This window comes from Pleurodeles waltl, chromosome 1_1 (genome assembly GCF_031143425.1).
Source record: "Pleurodeles waltl isolate 20211129_DDA chromosome 1_1, aPleWal1.hap1.20221129, whole genome shotgun sequence".
Lineage (NCBI taxonomy): Eukaryota > Metazoa > Chordata > Amphibia > Caudata > Salamandridae > Pleurodeles > Pleurodeles waltl.
The window spans coordinates 658548224-658569999 of NC_090436.1; the positions used below are offsets into that span (position 1 = coordinate 658548224).

The following is a 21776-nucleotide window of genomic DNA, read 5'->3' on the forward strand; positions in this document are numbered from 1 at the left end:
CAGATCACTACCACTGACGACATCGGGACCCTCCTCGACCGAGGAGAAACAACAATCCTAATTCTCCTAGACCTTTCCGCTGCACTAGATACAGTCTCCTACTACACTCTCCTGAACAGACTCCACAACATCGGTATTCAGCAAAACACCTTAAAGTGGATTGCCTCTTCTGAGCATTCACCTTCCTTTCTTCACCTCGGCACCCAAGAACATGACATGCAGCATACCCAAAGGATCATCCCTCAGTCCTACCCTGTTCATCTGCATGATCCCATCGCAGACATTATCAGATCCCACTGACAGCAGCGACACTCAGCTGAACCTCTCGCTCACCGAGGACACCCACACCGCCAAAACCAATTTCCGCAATGCCATGACCAACGTAGCAACATGGGTGAGGGACAACTTCCTCAAAACTGAACACCAACAAAGCTGAAGCCTTGATCTTCGGGAGGAACACCTCCACATGGCACTATAGCTGGTGTCAGCAGAACTCAGACCATTACCCGGTCTATAAGACCACGCACAAAACCTTGGCATCATACTCGATAGCCAACTGTCCATGAATTAACAAGTAAACTCGGTCACCTCCTCCTGCTTCTGCATCCTCCACATGGCCTGCAAAAATATGAGGTGGATTCCAACCAAAACCAGAAAGACAGTCACGTAAGCCCTTGTCACCAGTTGCCTCACCTAAGTAGTGAAATATGTGTTTTGACCACTGACTTTGTGTTGCACCACTTTGCACCTAGATTAGCTGTCCAGTGTTCACCAGTTACAGACTACATTTTGTATTCAGTATAGCCTTAGCTTAATTCTGCCTATTGACTTTATCGTAGCATTAGACACTGCCATGTTAAAAGCTGCCAGTGATTTTCCACATTGTAAACTGTGCATTCTGTCTTGTTTTCGTGCTTTTTCTCACCAAGGGCGTTGGTTGATAAGGATGTACTCAGATGGCAGGGAACACATTGTTTTGACTTGCCGTCTTGGGATTGTGGCCAAACCTCAACGTGTTATTTTCAAAGCATACCTAAACTAGCCAGCATTTTTGAATCGCAAAAGGACGGGTTTTTCCAGAAAGCTCCTTTGTGTTTTTTTAAGATATAAAAAGACCCAGTGCGACAGTGAGAGATGGAGTGGCCTCAATCAGGATTCAGACGTTTGATAACTGATATAGATTTCTCGTGAGGGCAGAGATGTCTCTTTCTCTCAGTTGAATGGGGTCATTCGCTTGCTGGCATGAGAAAGATGAAGTACCTTACAGGCCCTACTGTGATACATTTTTAATTCATTATTTGCTTTGCATTATAATATAGATACATATATTTGCTGTGTATATTGCAGTGGAGAATCATTTTGGTATGTTTTCTTTTCATTGTTGTGACTATTTTTAAACGTGTGCTTTCAACATGCTAATCTCCTTTTAGGAACCTCGTGTAGTGAAATAATAAATGTCTTCTTTGGACTAAGAAGTGCATTCCAGAGATTTTTTCAGCTCGGTCATTAGTGAAAAACAAAACAAACTACAGCAATGCTCTCTACACCGGAGTTTCCACCCAGCTGCTCAAAAGACTCCAGACTTTACAGAACACCGCAGCCAGACTCATCCTGAACCTCCCCAAGCTTACCAGTCCACACACACAAACACCTCAGGGACCTCCACTGGCTCCCGATCCAAAAGCGATGCCAGTTTGAGAACCTCGCACACAGCTCTTCACAACCAAAGGTTGTCCTACATCAACCATCGACTAAGCTTCCACGTCTCTGTGAGACGCCTACGCTCCTACACGGCTCAACCTCACATACATTCTCTGCCCCCCCCCACCTTGCAACCATCGCAGCTGCAGTGGGAGCCGCTCTTTCTCCTACATCGCAGCCAAGTCCTGAAACAATCTGCCCCTCCACCTCCAAACGACTCACTCCCTGGCAGATATCAGAAGGAGACTCAAGACGTGGCTTTTCGACAGAGACACCGCACTCTCAGCACCCAGATACCCCTAAGGATGATAGTGCTGTGCTGTATGAATGCTGTTTGATTGGTTTGTTAAAGGTCTTGTGCTAGTTTAGGGATTCTTTTCAAGTGAGATTGCAAAGCCTCTGGGTACTTCACAAGCAAACTGTCTACACACCTAACATCTGAATAAACTCGCTTTTCACATATTGTGAGTGGCTTCATGTATCTTGGAATGGTAGCTTTAGGTTTTTAACATGTTAATCAGTGTTAAAGTGAGCTGAGTCCTGGCCTTGCTAGGCCCTCATTTCTGTATTGTTGACAATGTTGTCCCAGCAAAAGAAATCTGGAAGCCAAAAATGAAAAATCTTAATGACGAGCTTGGAGGCTAAAGTCATTGTGAAAGGGACCTGGGAAAGGAAGAAAGAGGACCGAGAGGAGTAGGAGGATTTCTAGTAGGTTGATAAGGCAATGATTTGAAACAAAAGGAGGGTTAAAGTGGCCAGGGCAATGAGGACCAGTTCAAGAAGTACCAGTATCTGGTAGATCTAATCCATAAGGACCAGGGAGACCAAGGCTGGAAAGAAACAGACAAGGAGGAACAGGACCAGGAGAAGCAGAAATTGGGATACAACTACCAGAGTGAGAAGGACAAGGAGAACCAGGAGAATGTGAAAGGGGGATCAGGACTAGGCAATTGGGCCTCAAAGGAGCAGAAGGACTAGCAGAGGAAGGAGAAGGAGAAGCAGAAAGCCCTAGGCCAGCTAAACAAGGAGGGATAGGAACTTTTGAGAGCACCGACAAGGACCAGGGGGGGGAGGAGGAGGACCAGGAGTAGGAGACCAGGTGAGCCAACCCAGGTAACCAGACCCAAGAAGGCTAGAACCAGGAGAACAATGGAAAGGAGGACAAGAGACAGGAGGCAGAACCACAGAGATCAGATCAAGGAGGACCAAGGCCCCAGAAGCAGAAGATCCAGGATCAGATAGACATTGAAGGGGAAGAACCAGGGCTAATAGGGCCAGGGGGTCCAGGATGATCAAGACCAGATCGAATAGAAAGGAGCAGGAAGTCCAGGCCCAGTGTTACCGGAATCAGAAGTCAATGCAATTCAGACTCAGGAGGACCCTACACTAGGGTGACAAGTACTACATTGACCATGGTGACATACACCAGAAGAACTCTGAGGACTGGGGCCAGGGACAAGAACAAATAGCACCAGACTGAGGAGGACATGTATTTGGAGTGGACCGGGATCAGATGGATAGGACAAAATGGAACACCAGGGTATTAGGAGGGCTTGGCAAACCAGGGCAAGACCAAAGCAGCAGAAGACCATACCCAGAAGGCTCAGGCGAAAGTGTACCGGAACTTAAAAAAACAGGATTACCCTGACCAGGATCAGAATGATCACAGCAGGTAAGCCAGAAAGACTAGACGAACCACAGGAGTGGAACCAGAAGGCTCAAGGGGCCAGCACTAGGGTGAGGAGGATAAAAAGGGCCAGGACCAGGAGCTTGTGTAACAGGTTCTAGGTGACAAGGGGCAGGAGTACATGAGAATGATGACCAGATATGTCAGGGCCAGGAAGGCTAGGCTCAGGATGTTCTATGGTTAGCATGAACAGGAGAGCCATCAGAACTAGAAAAGGCTAGAATAATCAGGGGTGGGTCAGGACAAGTTATTGCAGAACCATGAGCACAATATACAGGAGGACTATGGCCATCAGGATCAGATAGAGAAGGACTATGAAGATCAGAACCTAGAGGAAAATGACCAATAGTAGCAAGAGGCAAGGATAAGCAGGACATGGACTAGGAAGCCCAGGTGCAATCAGGTCCAAGGGCACTTGGAGGACCAGAGCCAGTGAACCAGTGGGAGACAATCATCAGGGCTAAGTGGGGAATGAAGATTTGGATCTATGGAATAGGGGCCCAGAGTTACATGTGAAGCAGTTTGATCATCTTGGGTACAAGGACCAAGCTGATAATGAAGGCCAGGCAGAGTCAGGAAGACCAAGAGAACTGGACATTTGTTGCCAGGAGGAGCCTGCTAGGCTCAAGAGGACCTGAACAAGATGAACCAGGGCCAAGAGGACAAGGACCCGTGGATCAAGTACCAGGAGGGTCTAGAGGACAAGTAACTGAGGCAGAAAGATCAAGACCGCACAAACCAGGAGTACAATAAATCTGTGTGTGAGGAAATTGGGTTGGTTTTGGTGGATCATTTTCATGATAACATTTATAAGTCTATTAGCTTACTCCTCAGCCTGTAATTTAGAGGTATTATTGATCAGTGAGACTGGGTGGTGCCTGGCAGCTTCCATGCAAACTTTAAGGATCGAAGGTAGGCTAGCCTCCCTGGCTGATCCACTGACCATCTTTTCACTAGTAAAACCTTGGTAAAGTCTCATCATTAAGTTTAAGGGGCTGTTTGTGTATTTTCTTTTAAATAATTTGGCATACCATCCAGAAGTGATGCCTTCCCGAATGGAATGGTAGATATTGCTTTGAGATTCTCTACATCTTAATTCGGAGCATTGAGTTGTTCTTGGTTAGTGTATGTTAGTTGGAAGATAAATAATTTGTAAGAAATTATCAGTGTGTGAATGGTACAGGCTTAATCATAGGTATGCACCTCACTTTAAAACTCTTTCAAAACAATCTTACAATACCTCCCCTCCTAGTAATATTAAAATCTGACCTTTTTACAAGTGAAATGTGAATCTTGGATTTCTTGTTATTAAGATAATTTGCTTGAGTTTTACCAGATTTGTTATCTCTACAGATGCATTTCTGTTTTTCAGACTGAACTGTACAACCAGCTCTGTTAGACATCATTTTCTTATCATTTATATTTGTACTTCATTGTCTTTAAATTCAGCAAGACCTTGCTACTTGACTCAATATGGATTTTGTTTGATTTTGTGTTTGATATAATTAAAATCTTTGTTTAAAGTCCTTGTGCGCTGATAGCCCAAGGTATATGTCCCTAATTGACTTTTGGATAGACGGGTATCATTTTTCTGAAAATGTCAAAGTATCATGAATTTGTTCTGAGGATGTTAGGCTGTCTATGACTTATTTGTTCAGTCTCCACAAGTTAGCTTTGTCTTGTTATGTAATTATATTATTGTCTACACTTTGCCAAATATCATGCTTCAACACCAGATAGTCTAGTCTAGAGTATGGCTGATGAAGGAATATAAAAAAAGTTAATTTCTGATGGATACAACTACCTGTGGATTCCTCACCTTATGAATTCTCCCATTCGCCAGCATCCGACGGAAAATCTTCTTCCCAGCTCTACACGTCGACGAGGACGTCACAATTGCACGGCTCCACGCGACTCCGTCTGACGTCACTGTGCCAATAAGAGGTCCTCGCCGGCGTGCTGACGTCAGTTCAGTTTTTTCTGTGCCTTCGACGCTAACGGTTTTCTCCTAGCTCTCGCTACTGTTGAAGGTGCCATCTTGTATCTGGTGCAATTTTGTTTCTGGTTACAATGTCTCCTCCTAGGAAGTCGGGATTTAAGCCGTGTTGAGAGTGTGGGGGTCGCATGTCGGTCACTGACCCGGATGATGATTGCCTTTGGTGTTTGAGCTCCGAGCATGACGTCGAGGAGTGTTCATCCTGCCAGAGCATGAATCCAAAGGCTCTGAAGGAGAGGGAAGCCAAACTCTTTTTGGCTAAGTCAAAAAAAGGACATAAGAGCCATCACAGGTCGTCTTCTCACACTTCGTCGAAGAAGCACAAGAGACGAAGTCGTCATGACTCTCGGCGTCGTTTGGCCCGGAGCCGTTCAAGGTTCAGGTCTCCATCTAGAAGGCAATGTGGGAGGTTAGTCCGACTGTGACTCCACAACCTCAAATCCCTTAGGGTTCTCCGGCGCCGTCTGTCTTCGAGGTGGTCGTACCTCCAGAGAGTCCTCGCTTTGGACCTCTGGCGCAGGATTGAGATGCTCTACAGGTGCAAGTGCAGCATGGAGACCAGCGGTATCCTGCTTTCCCGGCTCCGGAAGCGGATCCGGCGGCATTTTTAAATGCCATGTTTTCTATGATTAATGCTATGGCCCCTGCTGGTGCACCGGCTGGTCCCACGGGTCCTTTAGCATTTTCATTGGGCTCCCCGGCTCCTTACAAGGCAGCGCCGTTTATATGCCCTTCTATCCGGCTGAGGGTGCCGGTTCTGCGCCAGTGACCTTGCCACAGAGACCTGCTGTTCCGATGACGTCGCCTCAAAGACCTGCGGCGCCGAAGACATCGCCTTTTAGACCTGCGGCGCTGATCACATCTCCTTATCAGTCGACATCAATGACGGAGCCACAGGTGACCACGGCGCCGATGGGATCCGCTCTGGCGCCGGATGGCTCTGGATTAGACCATAGTCATTCTTCTTCTCCAGGTCCAGTTCTGAAGCCGGTGTCATCGACATCGGCTAATTCTATGTCGACGCCAAGGTTAGAGGCCAGGCTGAGGTCGCGTAGAAAGGCTTTAAGACTTTTGGAGGAGCAGGAATACCAAAGGCAGTTGTTGGAAGGAGGAGAGATTGTGGAGCCCTCGGGGGAATATCAAGGGCTTGACTCAGCCAGTGGGCTAGGCACTTCCCCGGAATGGGACCTTTCTTCACCAGGGGAGTTCACGGAGGAGGCGGCCTCTTTCCATACTATAGTCAGGAAGGCGGCAAATTTTTTGGAACTTCCGTTGCCTGCTGCAGAGGTCAACACAAATGTCTTAACTGAGGTCCTGCATCCTTCTTCCACTTCGGCGGATCCATTGCATCCGTTTAATGATACTCTTACAGAGCCTATCTTAGAGGTATGGAGGAAGCCTGTGTCGTCCCCAGCTGTCAACAGATCAGTGACAAGGAAGTACAGGGTGGCTCCTGGGGATCCGGGATTCTTGTCGAAACATCCTACCCCAAAGATTCTGGTTGTTCAAGCCTCTTGTTCCACACAGTCTGCTCCAGGCTCCTTACCTGTGATTCCGTCGGACAGGGAATCCAAGAGGATGGAGTAGTCGGTGAAGAAGACTTTTTCTTCGTGTAGTATGGCCCTCAAAGCAGCAAACGCTACCTGTGTATTGGGTAGATATGTGCATGCCCTGATTGATTCAGCTAGGGTTATCGTTCCGGACCTGCCGCAGGAGGTGCAAGGACAATTTGGAGAACTCCTGTCCGATGCTCAGGCAGCAGCAAAGCAGATAATCCAGTCTGGTCTGGATTCTGCAGATTCGGTGGCCAGGGCGATGGGTACCTCTTTTGCTAACAGGAGGCATACATGGTTGAGGTCCTCTGGCTTTTCCTCGGATGTCCAGACTGCTCTCTTGGATTTGCCCTTTGATTGGGAAAAACGTTTTGGTGCTAAAGCTAACTCTGCCTTAGAGCACTTTAAGGATAGTCAGGCCACAGCAAAGTCTTTGGGTCTACAGGCTTTCACTACTACCCCTTTCAGGTCCTTTCGGAGGTTCAGGGGGTTTGGGCGTGGAGCCGTTTACCGTGGGAGACCCCAGTCCACGGTCCAACAGCCTACCAGCCTCCCTTATAGATCCTTTAGAGGGCGGGGAGGGTTCAGACAAGAGAGGCCATCCAGCAGCACTCTGCGTCATCCTCTTCTTCTGGAGGACAATAAGGGAAGCAGCCCTAGTTTTCTGCCCTGACTCCTGGGTTCTGAACATTGTGAGGAAAGGATATGCTCTACCTTTTCAGGAGTCTGGATTCTACAGATTCGGTGGCCAGGGCGATGGGTACCTCTTTTGCTAACAGGAAGCATGCATGGTTCCCCCAGCTCCCCCCCACTCCCCATCCCTCGTTTTGTTCAGAAGACCATTTCCTATTGTTGCAGCAAGAGGTTCAAATCCTGTTATCAAAAGGTGCAGTGAAGTTGGTTCCAGAGCAGGAAAGGGGTCAGGGTTGTTATTCGAGATATCTCCTGATTCCCAAGAAGTATGGTAGATTGAGACCAATCCTAGACCTGAGGATTTTGAATTGGTTCCTCAAACAGGAAAAATTCAAGATGCTTGACATTGAACAGAGAGGATTGGATGGTGTCTGTTGACTTGTAGGGTGCTTAATTTCATATCCCTATACTCAAGTCGCACAGGAAGTGTCTCCGGTTTGTGGTGGGGTCGCAACACTACCAGTTTTCGGTCCTTCAGTTTGGTCTTACTTCAGCACCTCGAGTCTTCATGAAGGTGATGGCGGTGGTTGCAGCAAGTCTCAGAAGGAAGGGAATATCGGTATTCCCTTACCTGGACGATTGGTTGATCAAAGCCAAGTCTCCAGAGCTCATGCTGCTTCACTTGCAGATGACATCTCAGCTGTTGTTCAGTCTGGGCTTTTTGGTAAACGTGCCCAAGTCTCACCCGGAGCCCTCTCAGCGCCTCTTGTTCATAGGGACAGTACTGGATACAACATTGAATCAGGCCTATCCTCTGCCTCGGCGGATTAAGGACATCCAGACGTTGATTCCAATGTTTCAAAATGGAGCGGCTGTTCCAGTCCTCAAGGTCCTACGCCTGCTCGATCTGTTTGCTTCTTGCATTCTGTTGGTCACTCATGCACGTTGGCACATGAGGGTTCTCCAATGGTGTCTCCGCAAGCAGTGGTTTAAACTCAAAAGGGATCTCGAGGAGTCAATAACGATCTCCAGAGACGCTGCAGCGGATCTACAATGGTGGGCTGTGGATGGCAACCTTTCTCAAGGAAGGACGTTTTCACTGCCGCCTCCGGTGGCCACGGTCATGACGGATGGTTCCACTCTAGGGTGGGGAGCTCATCTGGGGGACCTGGAGCTCAAGGGTCGTTGGTCTCCAGTGGAACAGACTTTTCATATCAATTTGTTAGAATTGCTGGCGATACGTCTGGCTCTCAAGGCCTTCCTCCCGTTCCTTCGCGGTCAGTCAGTTCAGGTCCTGATGGACAACACTACTGCGATGTGGTATATAAACAATCAGGGAGGAGTGGGGTCGTACCTTCTCTGCAGAGAGGGTCTGCGACTCTGGTCCTGGTTTCGGGACCATTGAATTTGCTTGGTAGCCAATCACCTGGCCAGAGTGCTCAACATACGTGCCGACACTCTGTCGACATTTCTCGGCCAATCAAGAGTGGCGTATCCATCCGGATCTGGTCCTACACATCTTTCAGATGTGGCGTTCTCCAAGGATTGATCTGTTTGCCACTCAGGAGAAAGCGCACTACCCGTCATTCTGCAGTATCCGGTGCTAGGAGCTTAGGGGGGTGCGTTTCAGATCTCTTGGTGCAACCAGTTGCTTTACACATTTCCCCCCATACCCTTGATTCCTCGGGTTCTGAGGAAGATTCGCCAAGATCGGGCTCAGGTCATTTTAATAGCCCCAGATTGGCCAAGAAGGGTGTGGTACACGGACCGTTTCCAACTCTCACTGAACCCTAAGCGCCGTCTCCCTCTCAGGGCAGATCTCCTCTCGCAGTTGCAGGGGCAGGTTCTACACCCCCACCTCCAGAGCCTGCACCTTCATGCCTGGGGATTGAACAGGCAACCTGAGTTCTTTCTCTCTCCCACCAGAGGTAGTGGATGTTATTTTATCGGCCAGGCAACACTCCACTAAGACTGTTCATGCCGTCAGGTGGGTGCAATTTGTGGCTTGGTGTGCAGAGAAGTAAATTGATCCTCTGAGAGCCCATCTATCCGATGTCCTGTTGTTTACATTAGCTTTAGCACAGAATGGTTGTGCAGTTGCTACTGTTAAGGGCTATTTGGCGGCATTGTCAGATTTTCTATGCCTTCCGGATCAGCCCCCCTTGTTTAAATCGCCTGATATTAGGTTCTTAAAGCGTTTGACTAATATATTTCCTCCCACTCCCTATCTTATGCCCCAGTGGGATCTGAATCTCGTTTTAACTTTTTTAATGGGTTCACCGTTCTAACCCATGCGTTCCTGCCCGTTAAGATTTTTAGTTCTTAAGACGGTGTTTTTGATAGCTATAACTTCAGCTAGACGTGTTGGTGAGCTTCAGCCTCTTTGTGTTAAATATCCCTTTACTTTATTCTTTCCTGATAAAGTAGTGCTGAAAACCAGGGCGGCTTTCCTACCAAAAGTTGTCACTCCTTTTCATATGGGGCAGACCATTACCCTTCCATCTTTCTACTCTACTTCTCACCCCTCAGAGGAGGAAGAGAGGCTCCATCGTTTAGACCCCAGAAGGGCTCTCAGTTTTTATATTGAGAGGACGAAAGACTTTTGCTTGGAAGACCAGCTGTTCGTGGCATATATTGGAAAGATGAAGGGCAGAGCGGTCCATAAAAGAACAATCTCCAGGTGGGTCATTCTTTGTATCAAGGTTTGCTACTCGTTGGAAAAGATTACCCCTGAGGGTATTAGAGCCCATTCCACCAGGGCTAAGTCCGCCACTTCGACCCTGGCTAGAGGGTTCCGGTGGTGGAGATTTGCAAGGCAGCAACTTGGGCGTCCCTCCACACCTTCGCATAGCATCACTGCTTGTATTCGGAGGTTAGGAGGGACGGCCATTTTGCAGGTTCTGTATTACAGGATTTCTTGGTGTAACCAGTCAGTCACCCACCTCCGAGTGCGGTACTGCTTTGGGACTCTAATCATAAGGTGAGGAATCCACAGGTAGTTGTATCCATCAGAAGAACAACTTACTTCCCTTCGGTAACGCTTTTTCTGGTGGATACACTAGCTACCTGTGGATTCCTCACAGTCCCACCCGCCTCCCCATTGCCTGTCTGGTCATACCAAGATTTTTTGTTTTACAAGTGTACATAGGTTTTGGTAATTATGTATATATATAAATGATGGTTTTAATTTTATTGCATCATTATGGTTTTATGAATTCATTTGAGCTATTGTGAGGTCGGTTTTCACCTGTTCGCCTCAAAGGCATATAAAAAATGGGTGAAACTGACGTCAGCATGCCGGCAAAGACCTCTTATTGGCACGGTGACGTCAGACGGAGTCACATGGAGCCGGGCAATTGTGACGTCCTCGTCAATGTGGAGTGCTGGGAAAAAGTTTCTCCGTCGGATGCTGGCGCACAGGAGAATTCATAAGTAAAGGAATCCACAGGTAGCTAGTGTATCAACAAGAAAAAGCATTACCGAAGGTAAGTAACTTGTTCTTTTGACGTGTTTGGTTCAAAAGTTGCAACATCTTTAAGGGAGGTATGTTTACAAAGGAAAGGCCGAGTTTCGTGAGCTGTTGGAGAATTAGATATGTTTCTGCTTTAACGATCCAATCTATGATCTAACTCCAAATTGAGGTTCCCACTAACAAGTTTGGTCAAATTTTCAGCTGCAAGTAATTCTTTTTCTCCTCCTTTCCAAAAAGGTTAGTGAATCACCAATTGGAATATAAATGTTAAATATTACCAATTCTTTAGCATTTTTATTTAGTCAAACCCACTTCTCTACATCACACTTATAGTTCTTAACTGTCAACCATTCTCTTTTAAATAGCCTGTGAGTAAACCACCTCATCAACCCAGCCATCTTTCATTTGCTTTATCTTTCTAGGGGATATTGAAGTCTCCTTTAGAAGAAACACAGTTCCTTAAATCTGCTGTAGTTCTACCTCCACAATCTTCCTACATTCAATTAGGCATTTGATACCTTTAACCTGGCATTGTATTGAGCTGATCCATAACCAATAAGTGGGCTTATGATGTAATGAACAACTGACCCAAACCAGCCAAATGTAAAAAAAATAATAATAATTTGTGGCAAGTCCTCATCCACTGCCCCTCAACCCAGTACAGCAAGACCAAATATAGTATTGTTTCCAGGATTTGGAAGAAAAATATAAATATGTTAACTATGTGTAAAACGTGGAGGTAATGTGCAATATTGTAATGTTCTGTCACAGTTAAATAAATTAAACAACATCAACAAAATGCTATTTGGTTTGCAAATTCAATTAATAGAGGGTCCTCGAAATTAGTAGCGCCTCCGCACCCCAAAACTGAGGCCGTAATGGAAAACAAAGAATTGTCCCAGTCAGTATTTCCAAGTTTAGATTTCTATCTATGAGCTGTACCATTCTACACGGAGTTTCGGCAATCGCTGGGAATTTTTCAAAAAAGACCATCAGGCAAAGTAATATTGTTGTATGCCTCCACTTAGCTCAATCAGTATGCTTCAATAGTTGGGCCATAGGCCTACTAAAGTAATCTCATACAGAGTATAATCTTGCATGTGTCCCTCATTATAGCTGCTTGGGTTGTGCTCGGAATCAGTGTACGTCTATATTGCAAGGGCTTGAAGATCGTAGCTCTCAGATGAGTGTTATGCTTGAGCTAACAAGTGGGTTCCATAAGAATCCTTTATATTTCAAAATCTCTGGGCCATTCCTCTTCCATTATTGAATGGATCCACTTCTCCAGAAATTCAGTGTGGGAATTGGTATCTTTTTTTGTCATTTTTTGGAAGGCCAAAAATCATGACTTTACCCCTTCTTTTCTTGATGTCGAGTCCAGTGAAACCAGTCTCTATATATTTGTCTTAAGAGATGGTGTCAACCTTGAATTCTTCTTGGCTGTGAGTATTGTCTTCAGCATTACTTAATCATGCTTCAGCTTCTCCATTCCTAAGGAGCAATTTACCCATGTCTTTCTCTAATTCTACAATGTCCACTTGAATAAAATCAATGTTTGTTTTAGTGAATTGTTCTTCCATGATGACTTCTAGACTTGAAGGAGGGCACACCTTCTCTTTGACTGACGACGGGCAGGTTGGCTTTCACTTCCTTAACATGACCCTCAGCCATGATATAATGTAGAGAAGAAAATGTCCTTTGTTCAGAGACCAGTCACCTTGAACTTTACTACTAAAATGCATCCCATCCATGTCAGCATTGTGCCAATAATCAGATTATGGATCCTGTATGATCATTGATAATTCTGCTCTTCAACAGTAAGCTCAGAGATTTGTAGTAGTTTTCATTATCAGGCATCATTAGGGTCGAGCCTGCGTCGCATGCGTTTCGCGAAGCGAGACGCTTTAGTAATTAAAATGGGCTCAGAGCCCTGTCCGCGTCACGTCACTGTTTGTCATTGGCTTGTGGGCTTGTTGGATGTTAGAATCTGGTTGATTTCATTAGTGGAAGGCATGCATACGTCATGCCTTTTCCGGTTGAGTAGACCTCCCCGAGCGCATCGACCAAGTACAGAAAACATGCAAGGCTCGCTGTTTTCTGTCCGGGCTCGTGGACTACTTTTTCTCTATTTTCCCAGCGCGATCTCGCTTGGCAGAAGTCGAGCGCTTTACATAATATCGACCCTGTTACACAGTTAATTGCACTTTTTTCGGTTAGTACATAAATGCACTTTTGCCGATAGGTTTCATTACCAGTGAAAAGTCGGGTTAGGAGTTTACCACGCTATCAGCTCTAACACGAGCAAACGCGAGACCCGTTGCATTGCAAATGCTTGTTTTTATGTTGTTATAGGCTTGAAAACAGTGGGTACCTGTTAAAATATATTTCCAAGTTACAAAATAAAGGAGCCCAGCTGAGGCATTCAGTATATGGAACAGCTTGAAAAGGAAGCTTTACAAAGTAGCACAGCAACCCCCTACTATGAACCCTTTTTTTACCACTTTGCCTTATGTTCCTTCCTTCATATGAATCCTATGTTTGGACAAGATAAGTGATATCTCTGCATCACTTCAGGTGTTTTAAATCTGATGACGTATCATGGCCTTTGGGCTAATTCTCTAGGATGTTGGTTGCCTCAAGATTGTGTACTAGTCTTGCTGCTTCTCCCGCTAAACAGTAAGGATGATTTCCACAAAGTGCGACGGTGAGGAGAATTGCACTCTGTTATAAGTGGCATAGGGCCAGATGTAGGAAGGAAAAAATTTGCGAGTCAGAAATTGCGAGTCATTGCGACTCGCAATTTCCGACTCGCAAAATGGGATCCAACCAAAAAAAGCGACATCAATTTGCGACTCGCAAATGATGTCGCACTGCAGATTGCAAGCCCGCCGTTAGCGAGGTCGCTTTTTGCGACCTCGCTAAAAACGAACTCTCAATTTGCGAGTCGGGTGTCGCAAATTGCGACTGTGCCGCAAATTGCATGCAGGTGCAGCAAAACAGTTGGAAAAACACTTCCTGGCTCTTGCTGATGACATCAGAGCCAGGAATACATCAGATACACCTGGGAGGAGAGAGGACCACACCCTTTTCAAATTGCTGAGCAACTACCTGGAGGAACAGCTGCTACCATGGAAGACACAGGCAGTGCAGGAAGGAAGAGGAAATTAAAATTCTCAGAGAAGGAACTTGAGGTGCTGACAGAAGAATGCTGCCAGCACCATGACCAGCTATTTGTAAAGGCAGCCCTGAGTGTCCCAGACACTGATAAAAGGAGGATCGGGCAGGGAATCCAGGAGAGGATCAATGCCATAGGGGTGAGCCACAGAAGCATTGAAGAAATTAAAAAATGGTGGTATGACCTGTGCTCCAAGACAAAGGAGAGGGTGTCAGAGTGCCTTAGGGAGATGAGGGGCACAGGAGGAGGCCCATCCACCATCCCACCACCCACAGCCACGGAGGAATTGGTGGAGCAGACCCTGGAGCCTGAGGCAGTGTCAGGAATGGGAGCACTGGACCGTCAGCGCAAGGGACATCCAAAAGTGAGTACCATGAAACATGCATGTACACCTATAAATGCTATACCCGCACTCACCCAGTACACAGCAGCATGCACAACCAGACAAGCTCCATTCCAGACTAGCAACCACCAGAATGGTGCATTATGGGCAATGTAGTACAGTAGGCAGCATATAGGCAAATGTTTATTATGAGGCATACAACAGATGTTAGAGACTGACAGTATGTTCCCTATGTCCCACAGGTTTCCCACAAGACACCCCCACCAGCCACACCATCCAGGGTGAAGACAGCAGGCCACAGGCAGGGCAGGAGGCTGCAGCAGCCAATACAGGGCCCAGCACAACACCACCACAGTCCCCTCCAGATGAAGAAGTGGTAATGGAGGAAAGAGACACAACACCTGGTCCCAGCCACACTGAGACAGCAAGAGCCAGAAGCACCACTGCGTCGCAGACGCAGAATCCAGGTCCAGGCAGTGGCCCAGGAGGATATAGGGTAGGCATCCATGTCTGCAGTTGAGGCATCCCTCCTATCTGGTCAGCGCCTGCAAACAAGGCAATTAAGGATTATTTCAGGGGCAATGCAGAGGATGGAACACAATTTCACTCATGGCGTGGCAGAAGTGAACACACAGTTCACAAGACTGAATGACAATGTCAGTGACCTAACACAATCAATACGCCAACTGGTGACGGAACTGGTGGCTGAGTGACAAAGTGCAAGGCGTCGAGAGCACCAACTAATGCAGAGATTTGACCGCATGGCAGCGTCCATTGTCCGTCTTGCATTGAACACCACAGGCCTGTCACGACGGACCGTGAGCCTGCAGGTGGAAATGGGCCACTTTGCAGGGGATGTGGCGCGGGGACTGGGCCGCATTTGCCACGCTGTGGACTTGTTGTAGGCCAGGCAGGTGGCAAGGGGCATGGCTGAGACCCCTCAGGACAGTGAGGAGGGGTCCACTATCAGCAGTGCATCTGCCACAGACACATGTGTACTGCGGAGTGGCAGTGCACGTCGGGTCTGCTGACCCACCAGGCACGAGCCATGCTGGGCGAACCAGGAGGAGGTGTTAGGCACAAACACTGCAGGACTCATGAGGCACATTCAGTTAATGTGTCCTCATTAAGGGTGGACATGTGCAGCCCCTTACCGACAGTTCTGATCTTTAGTTATTAGGTTCACTTATTAAAATGTTTTGTTTGATCCACTTCACAACTGGGCTCTTTGTGTATGACATTGGTGAGTGTGGTGTCTGTTGCCACGTACCTTCCAAAGTATTGGGTTGCAATGTGGTCCCGTCTCTGTCTGCCTTGATTTGCAATGCTTCTATCCCCAGGCTGGCGATGTGGTAGCTCTTGCTCGTCATCCTCCGAATCAGGGTCTGCAGGGGTGAGATGTAGCCCACGTCTGGTGGCAATGTTGTGTAGGATTGCGCATGCGCCAACGATCTTGAATGTTGTTATTGGGGCATACTGGAGCGCACCTCCACTTCTGTGGAGGCATCGGAATCTTGCCTTTAACAGTCCAAAGGTCCTCTCTATGACATTTCTGGTCCGCCTATGTGCACTGTTATATCGCCTCTCATTCTCATTGCTGGGTGTTAGGTACGGGGTAAGTATCCATGGTCGTAGCGCATATGCACTGTCACCTGTTTGGCAAAAATTAAAAATGTTAGCCGGGCATGGATGGTTTCTACAGTGACCTGTGTGTATGGCTTCAGGGTGTCTTCAGCAATACCTAATAGATATCCATCTCCAAACTCCCCACATTCTAGGCGTTGGTGTATCCCACTGTGCCTGAAAATGTAAGAGTCATGTGTACTTCCTGGAAATTTGGCTACCATGTCAGTGATGACATAATGGGCGTCACATACCACCTGGATGTTCAGTGAGTGTGTACACTTCCGATTGCGGAACAGATATTCCAGATTTGCAGAAGGGCATATTTGTATATGTGTCCCGTCTACACACCCTATTACATGTGGGAAGTTGGCAATTCTGTAGAATTCCAACTTGGTGCTGTTAATTTCTTCCTCATTCCTGGGTAGGTATATGTATCTGGACATGTGTGTGAGTATGGCATCTAGGAAACATCTGAAGAACCGTGAGAGTGCACTTTGGGATACCCCACCTGCCACAGCAATGACCCCCTGATAGCTACCCGAGGCTAAGAGGTGCAGTGAGCATAGCACTTGCACATGTGTGGGGATGGCACTGCCGCGCACAGTATGTCGTTGAAGCTGCGGATTGAGTAGATCAATTAATTCTAAAATTGCTGCACTGCAGAGTCTGTATTTGTCATAAAACTCCTCCTCAGTTTGTTGGAAAAGTGTCTGCCTGGTTCTGTATATCCTCTCCTGTCTCTGGCTCCTCCTCCTCCTCTGCTGGGCGGCGTGGACTCTCCTCCTCCTTGCTATCACATATATTTCAGCCATTTTGAGTAACCCAGATGCCTTCTGGGTCTCCTTTTATACTTTGGTTCTGGTTACCACCTGCTCTGACTTAGTGGTAATTTGGGTGTGCAAAATGGGGTTTTTGCGACTAGTCACTATTTGCGACTGGCTTTTTCATATGGTTCGCGACTCGCAAATTGCGTCTTCCTATTTGCGGGTCGCAAAATCAGGTCACAATTTTTGCAAGTTGGTAATGGCTTGCATCGCAATTTGCACTACGGAAGAAATGGGATTTTTGCATCCCATTTCCGATTTTGTGGGGTCGCAAATTGCGATTCCGGCCATTTGCGACTCGCCAATTTTTGCTACATCTGGCCTATAGTCTCTTCAGCTTGAATTTTCTGCACCACTGGAAGCTGAAGGGTGTAGGTAGTCAGCAGAAGCCATTAATGCAGCTTGGATAGCTTAGTTTGTCTCGGGTCCAGGATAGCGTTTCAGGTAGCCACCATTCTGCAGAGCCCAGTGCCATCCACTTTCAGGAATTTTAGATAGTGAGAAACAACATAAAATACACCTAAAGTGAAGTAACTTCCTTGAAATTTTGTACCTCCTGTTCAGTTTGCAAGATATTACCTCTGTGTACTCACACTGATCCTTATCAGCTTGAGTATAGAAATGCCTGTTAACTATTTCGAGCGGAACAGATTTGAGGTATTTTATGTAGCTGATCGCAGGGCAGCTACCTTGTGAAGGGGTGTGACTGGAAAGTAGTGATGCATTTCTCTTGTCTGTATAGTATAGTGCTTTTTTTATTACAAACTTTAATTATTTTAGAAGTTGTTATATAAAACATTGGTATTACAGAAAGCGCGAAGAAGCTTGAGACTGTGTTCGATTTTGTACATGCTCCTCATTGCCGTGTTGCCTTCCACGTGCTAATGCAGTGGTCTTTAGCAGTGGGGAAATAATCAGCATCTGTCAAGAAGCAGCTGTGATTGTGTCACTGATCCTCTCCTCCTCCTTCTTGTAACCTCATGCAAAAATCTATGAAACAAGGAACACTGGCTGTGGGTTGTATTGGAGGATCTGCCCTGAAGAAGAGGGTTATCCCTTGAAACACATGTTGGCTGGCTGGACAATAATTTCAAACAAAATTCGATTTTCCAAAAATTGCACAATAATGACCAAGTTAGAATATTTTCAAATTATGAGATATTCAGTGAAATTATAACTTCCAAAAGGAATTGAGATTATCCTATACCTCCACAAGATTGAAATTTAACTTTGAATAAAAACACTGAGGTTGGTTTTAGAGGGGAAGCCACTGGGCCCTTTATCCTTTAAGTCTGAGTCTGAGTAGCAATATATTGTATTTTCCAGTACAATTGGTCATGGTTGTTTGATTTATTTGCATGATAAAATACCAGTTTATCACATACGGGCTGTGTTTTGAGCATCTCTGATTAAAAATAATTAAATAAAAATAAAACACCATTCTTTCCTGTTCTGAAAATAAACTTTTGAGAATTTCTTCCAGTTACATTAAATTAACTTACAACCTAGTGTGAGAAATTAATCCAAAAGATAAGCTAATTCTCTGTTAATGATATTTGAATCCTTAAGTCTAGTTATCACGTACAAAAAACTCAATCTGAAATATGACTTGGTTCTATGGAGGTTTCATTTATGTTTGGGAAATGATTGCCAGTTATCATCATACAACTGACTGTGGAATTCAACTTGTGGGAAGAGGAAAGGGGTGAAATCAGGGTATTAAAATTTCCAAGTGCCCTTTAGGTTATATGTCAAGCATACATTTGTAATGGATTTGTGATATCTAGGTGGTCTAGGTCACCCATTTACAGGAAGGGAATCTCTCTAAGATACAATCCATAGGTAGATTGAAAATCACCTCTGAGTAAAAGTAAGGCAGATTCAGGAATGGAGTTAGTTATTTGCAAGGTTGAACTAAAACTTTGTTTGTCACTGTTTGTGGCATAATTGTTAATCACATAAACGTATTTGCCGTCTTTATGCATTTTTCATATTATCCATCCACCTTGTTCATCTGTAGTTTTAGACAGTATAGAAATATTAGCTTTTTTAATCCCTCATCATCACAACTCTGTTTTTCTTACCGTTTGCCGGGGAGCAAACTATGGCCCTCATTATGAACATTGGCGGCTGAGCTCGCCAAATAATAAAGGCTGTGGGGACTGCCACAGACGGCCTTCCACCACCGCCTGGCTACCGCCGACAGGCAGCCTGATGAGGGCGGAAATCATTATCTGACAGGTTAGCACTGCAAGCAGCGCTGCCCTCCGGATAATGATCCCTTTTCCTCCAGCCTTTCCCTGGCGGGTTTCCCGTCAGGAGAAGGCTGGCGGAAGGGGTGCTCCCGGGCCCCCGCACTGCCCATGCACTTGGCATGCGCAGTGCAGGGGCCCCCATGCAGTGCCCCGTCACGCAGGTCAGGCAGTGATCTGCGCGACGGGTGCTGATTCACCTGCCGCACACCAGCATTGGCGGCGGCTCCATTTGGAGCCGCCGTCAATATTAAGGCCCTTTTACCTGCTGGGCCGGTGGCCGGAAACACTGTTTCCGGCACTGTAAACATTATATGGCCGGCAGGGGGGTTCGTCGCGCTGGCAGTCTTCTGTTGACTGCCAGTGCTGATATTGGTGGTTTTTACCGCCGAGATCATAATGAGGGCCTATGTTACTAATCCATCTGGTTTTAAGAGAAAGTACTTCTCTGAGACCGACTTTATATTCTCCTTCAGTTTGTAAACATTATTTGAAATATTGTGTCTGTTAAGTGGCTGTTTTAAACTCGTTTTGAGGGAGATGATATTTAAACAGTTTTTAGCGAAAGCCCTGCATTATGTACAGAAAACATTGAAGGGGTTATTCCAACTTTGGAGGAGGTGTTAATCCGTCCCAAAAAGTGACGGTAAAGTGACGGATATACCACCAGCCGTATTACGAGTTCCATAGGATATAATGGACTCGTAATATGGCTGGTGGTATATCCGTCACTTTACCGTCACTTTTGGGACGGATTAACACCTCCTCCAAAGTTGTAATAACCCCCTGAGTATCTTTAGTGAGAAACACAGGAATCAAATACACACACTTTTTGCATTATTAGTCATCTAATTGGTGGTAGTATATTTTGCAGACAATTGTACATTTTAAATTATATCAGCCAGTAGCAATTAAAGCAAGAAAAAAAGTAGAAAACAATAGCGCAATTCAGAGAGGAGGAAAGGGAGAAAAAAATAAAGGATGAGGAAGAAAAATAAGGCGCCGTTGAGAATTCTTAACATACACAATAGAGAACAACCATTCAGCATTGCTGAAACGGCAACAAGCCAGCTGCAGAATTAGATATATGTCCATGTACTAGAGGCTTGATTTTGAATTGAATGATAATGGAAAAGTGTTAGCGTCTTGGAGGATGTGCTAATTTCTGATCCACTAGTAGATTTCCATCCAGTAAGTTATACGAGTCTTGGAGTAAATTTCTTCTGTGGATTCTCCTCTGACCTTAGCACTTTTCTAGAAATCTGAGAATATTGCATTACCATCTACCTCTGTAATCAGGCATTTCATGTCTAAAGAGACAGTAGTAGTGGATTCCTACTAGAATACCATTGTTTGATGTAGTTATAGCATTTCTTATATTGAAAATAGGACTGCTGCAGATTGGATTAGTATAATCAATTTTGTTTATTTTCTGGTAGACATTCCCCTGCTGCCTTCCATCATGTCACTGAGCCTAAATGAGAACGAGGAGAAGAATGGACCATTTGTTGTGCACTGGCTAAATAATAAAGAACTACATTTCACACTATCAACAGAGGTTTTTTTACAACATCTTAAGAAATCAAGCTTCGAGCAACAGTCTTCTGAGACAAGTACCGAGGATTCCATCCAGACAAATGACAAATCAGATGACGGTAAGCAGCTTTTGTTTATGTATCAAGCAACCATTGTGATCCATATTAACAATGGTAACTATCCGCATATTGGAGTTTACAGTGTTTTGAAAGTTTTTAGTGCCTGTTTAACCAGCCCATCCACTCATATGCTGATATTCTTTTTTGGAGAATGTGTTACGTTCAGGAATTGGTGGAATTATGGTTTCTGATCAAAGCATGGTTCATTTTAATTTAGAAGGAGTGGGTTTGGGGTGTGGCTGATGAATCTATAGCTTAATTTTCTTAATGGGAATATATTTGTAACAGCATTAAGGAATTGTGTACAGATGTTTGTTCATATAACTTTGGACCAGTACACTTATCCATCACTTATTAATGCTAAGAAAAGTAATATTGGGAATGAAGTAATCAGCTGTGCATCAAAAAGTAATATTTGGAGTAAAGTAATTTTCTCTGCATCAGATACTAATGCAAAGTATGGGGGAACACGTATGCACTTGAAAGATACATGCACAGTCCAAGATAAAAGAAGCACAATATAGTTTTAACATGAAATGTGTGTGATGAGATTGGCCAGGGATAAGCTTTTTGTAAGATCACATAGTCTTTTTGGAGCAGAATGAATAGTCTGAGAAATTGTCTTTGCACAATTCTGTGGTGTGGGGGAATCACTTTTAGCATATTCAACACCTCCTGAATCCTGCCAGCTGTCAGAGTAGGCCCGGAAAGCTTACATAGCACCTATACATCTGAAAGTGGTACCATTTTCATCCATTGTGATTCTAGAGCACCAACCCCTGGACCACTGTAAGTCGTATACACAAGCCAGCCATTCAGCAGCCTGTGAGAGGCACATTGGGGAGTTCACTCCAAATAT

General features: G+C 45.6%; 1 protein-coding gene across 1 annotated transcript in view; it reads left to right on the forward strand.

Moving 5' to 3' along the window:
• The window catches only part of DMXL1 (Dmx like 1), a 1414533-nt gene that overhangs the window by 360853 nt on the left and 1031904 nt on the right, over positions 1 to 21776 (forward strand). The window contains exon 10 of the mRNA XM_069226844.1: positions 20702 to 20917. Coding sequence (XP_069082945.1) covers positions 20702 to 20917 — 216 coding nt within the window. The remainder of the gene's footprint in view (positions 1 to 20701; positions 20918 to 21776) is intronic.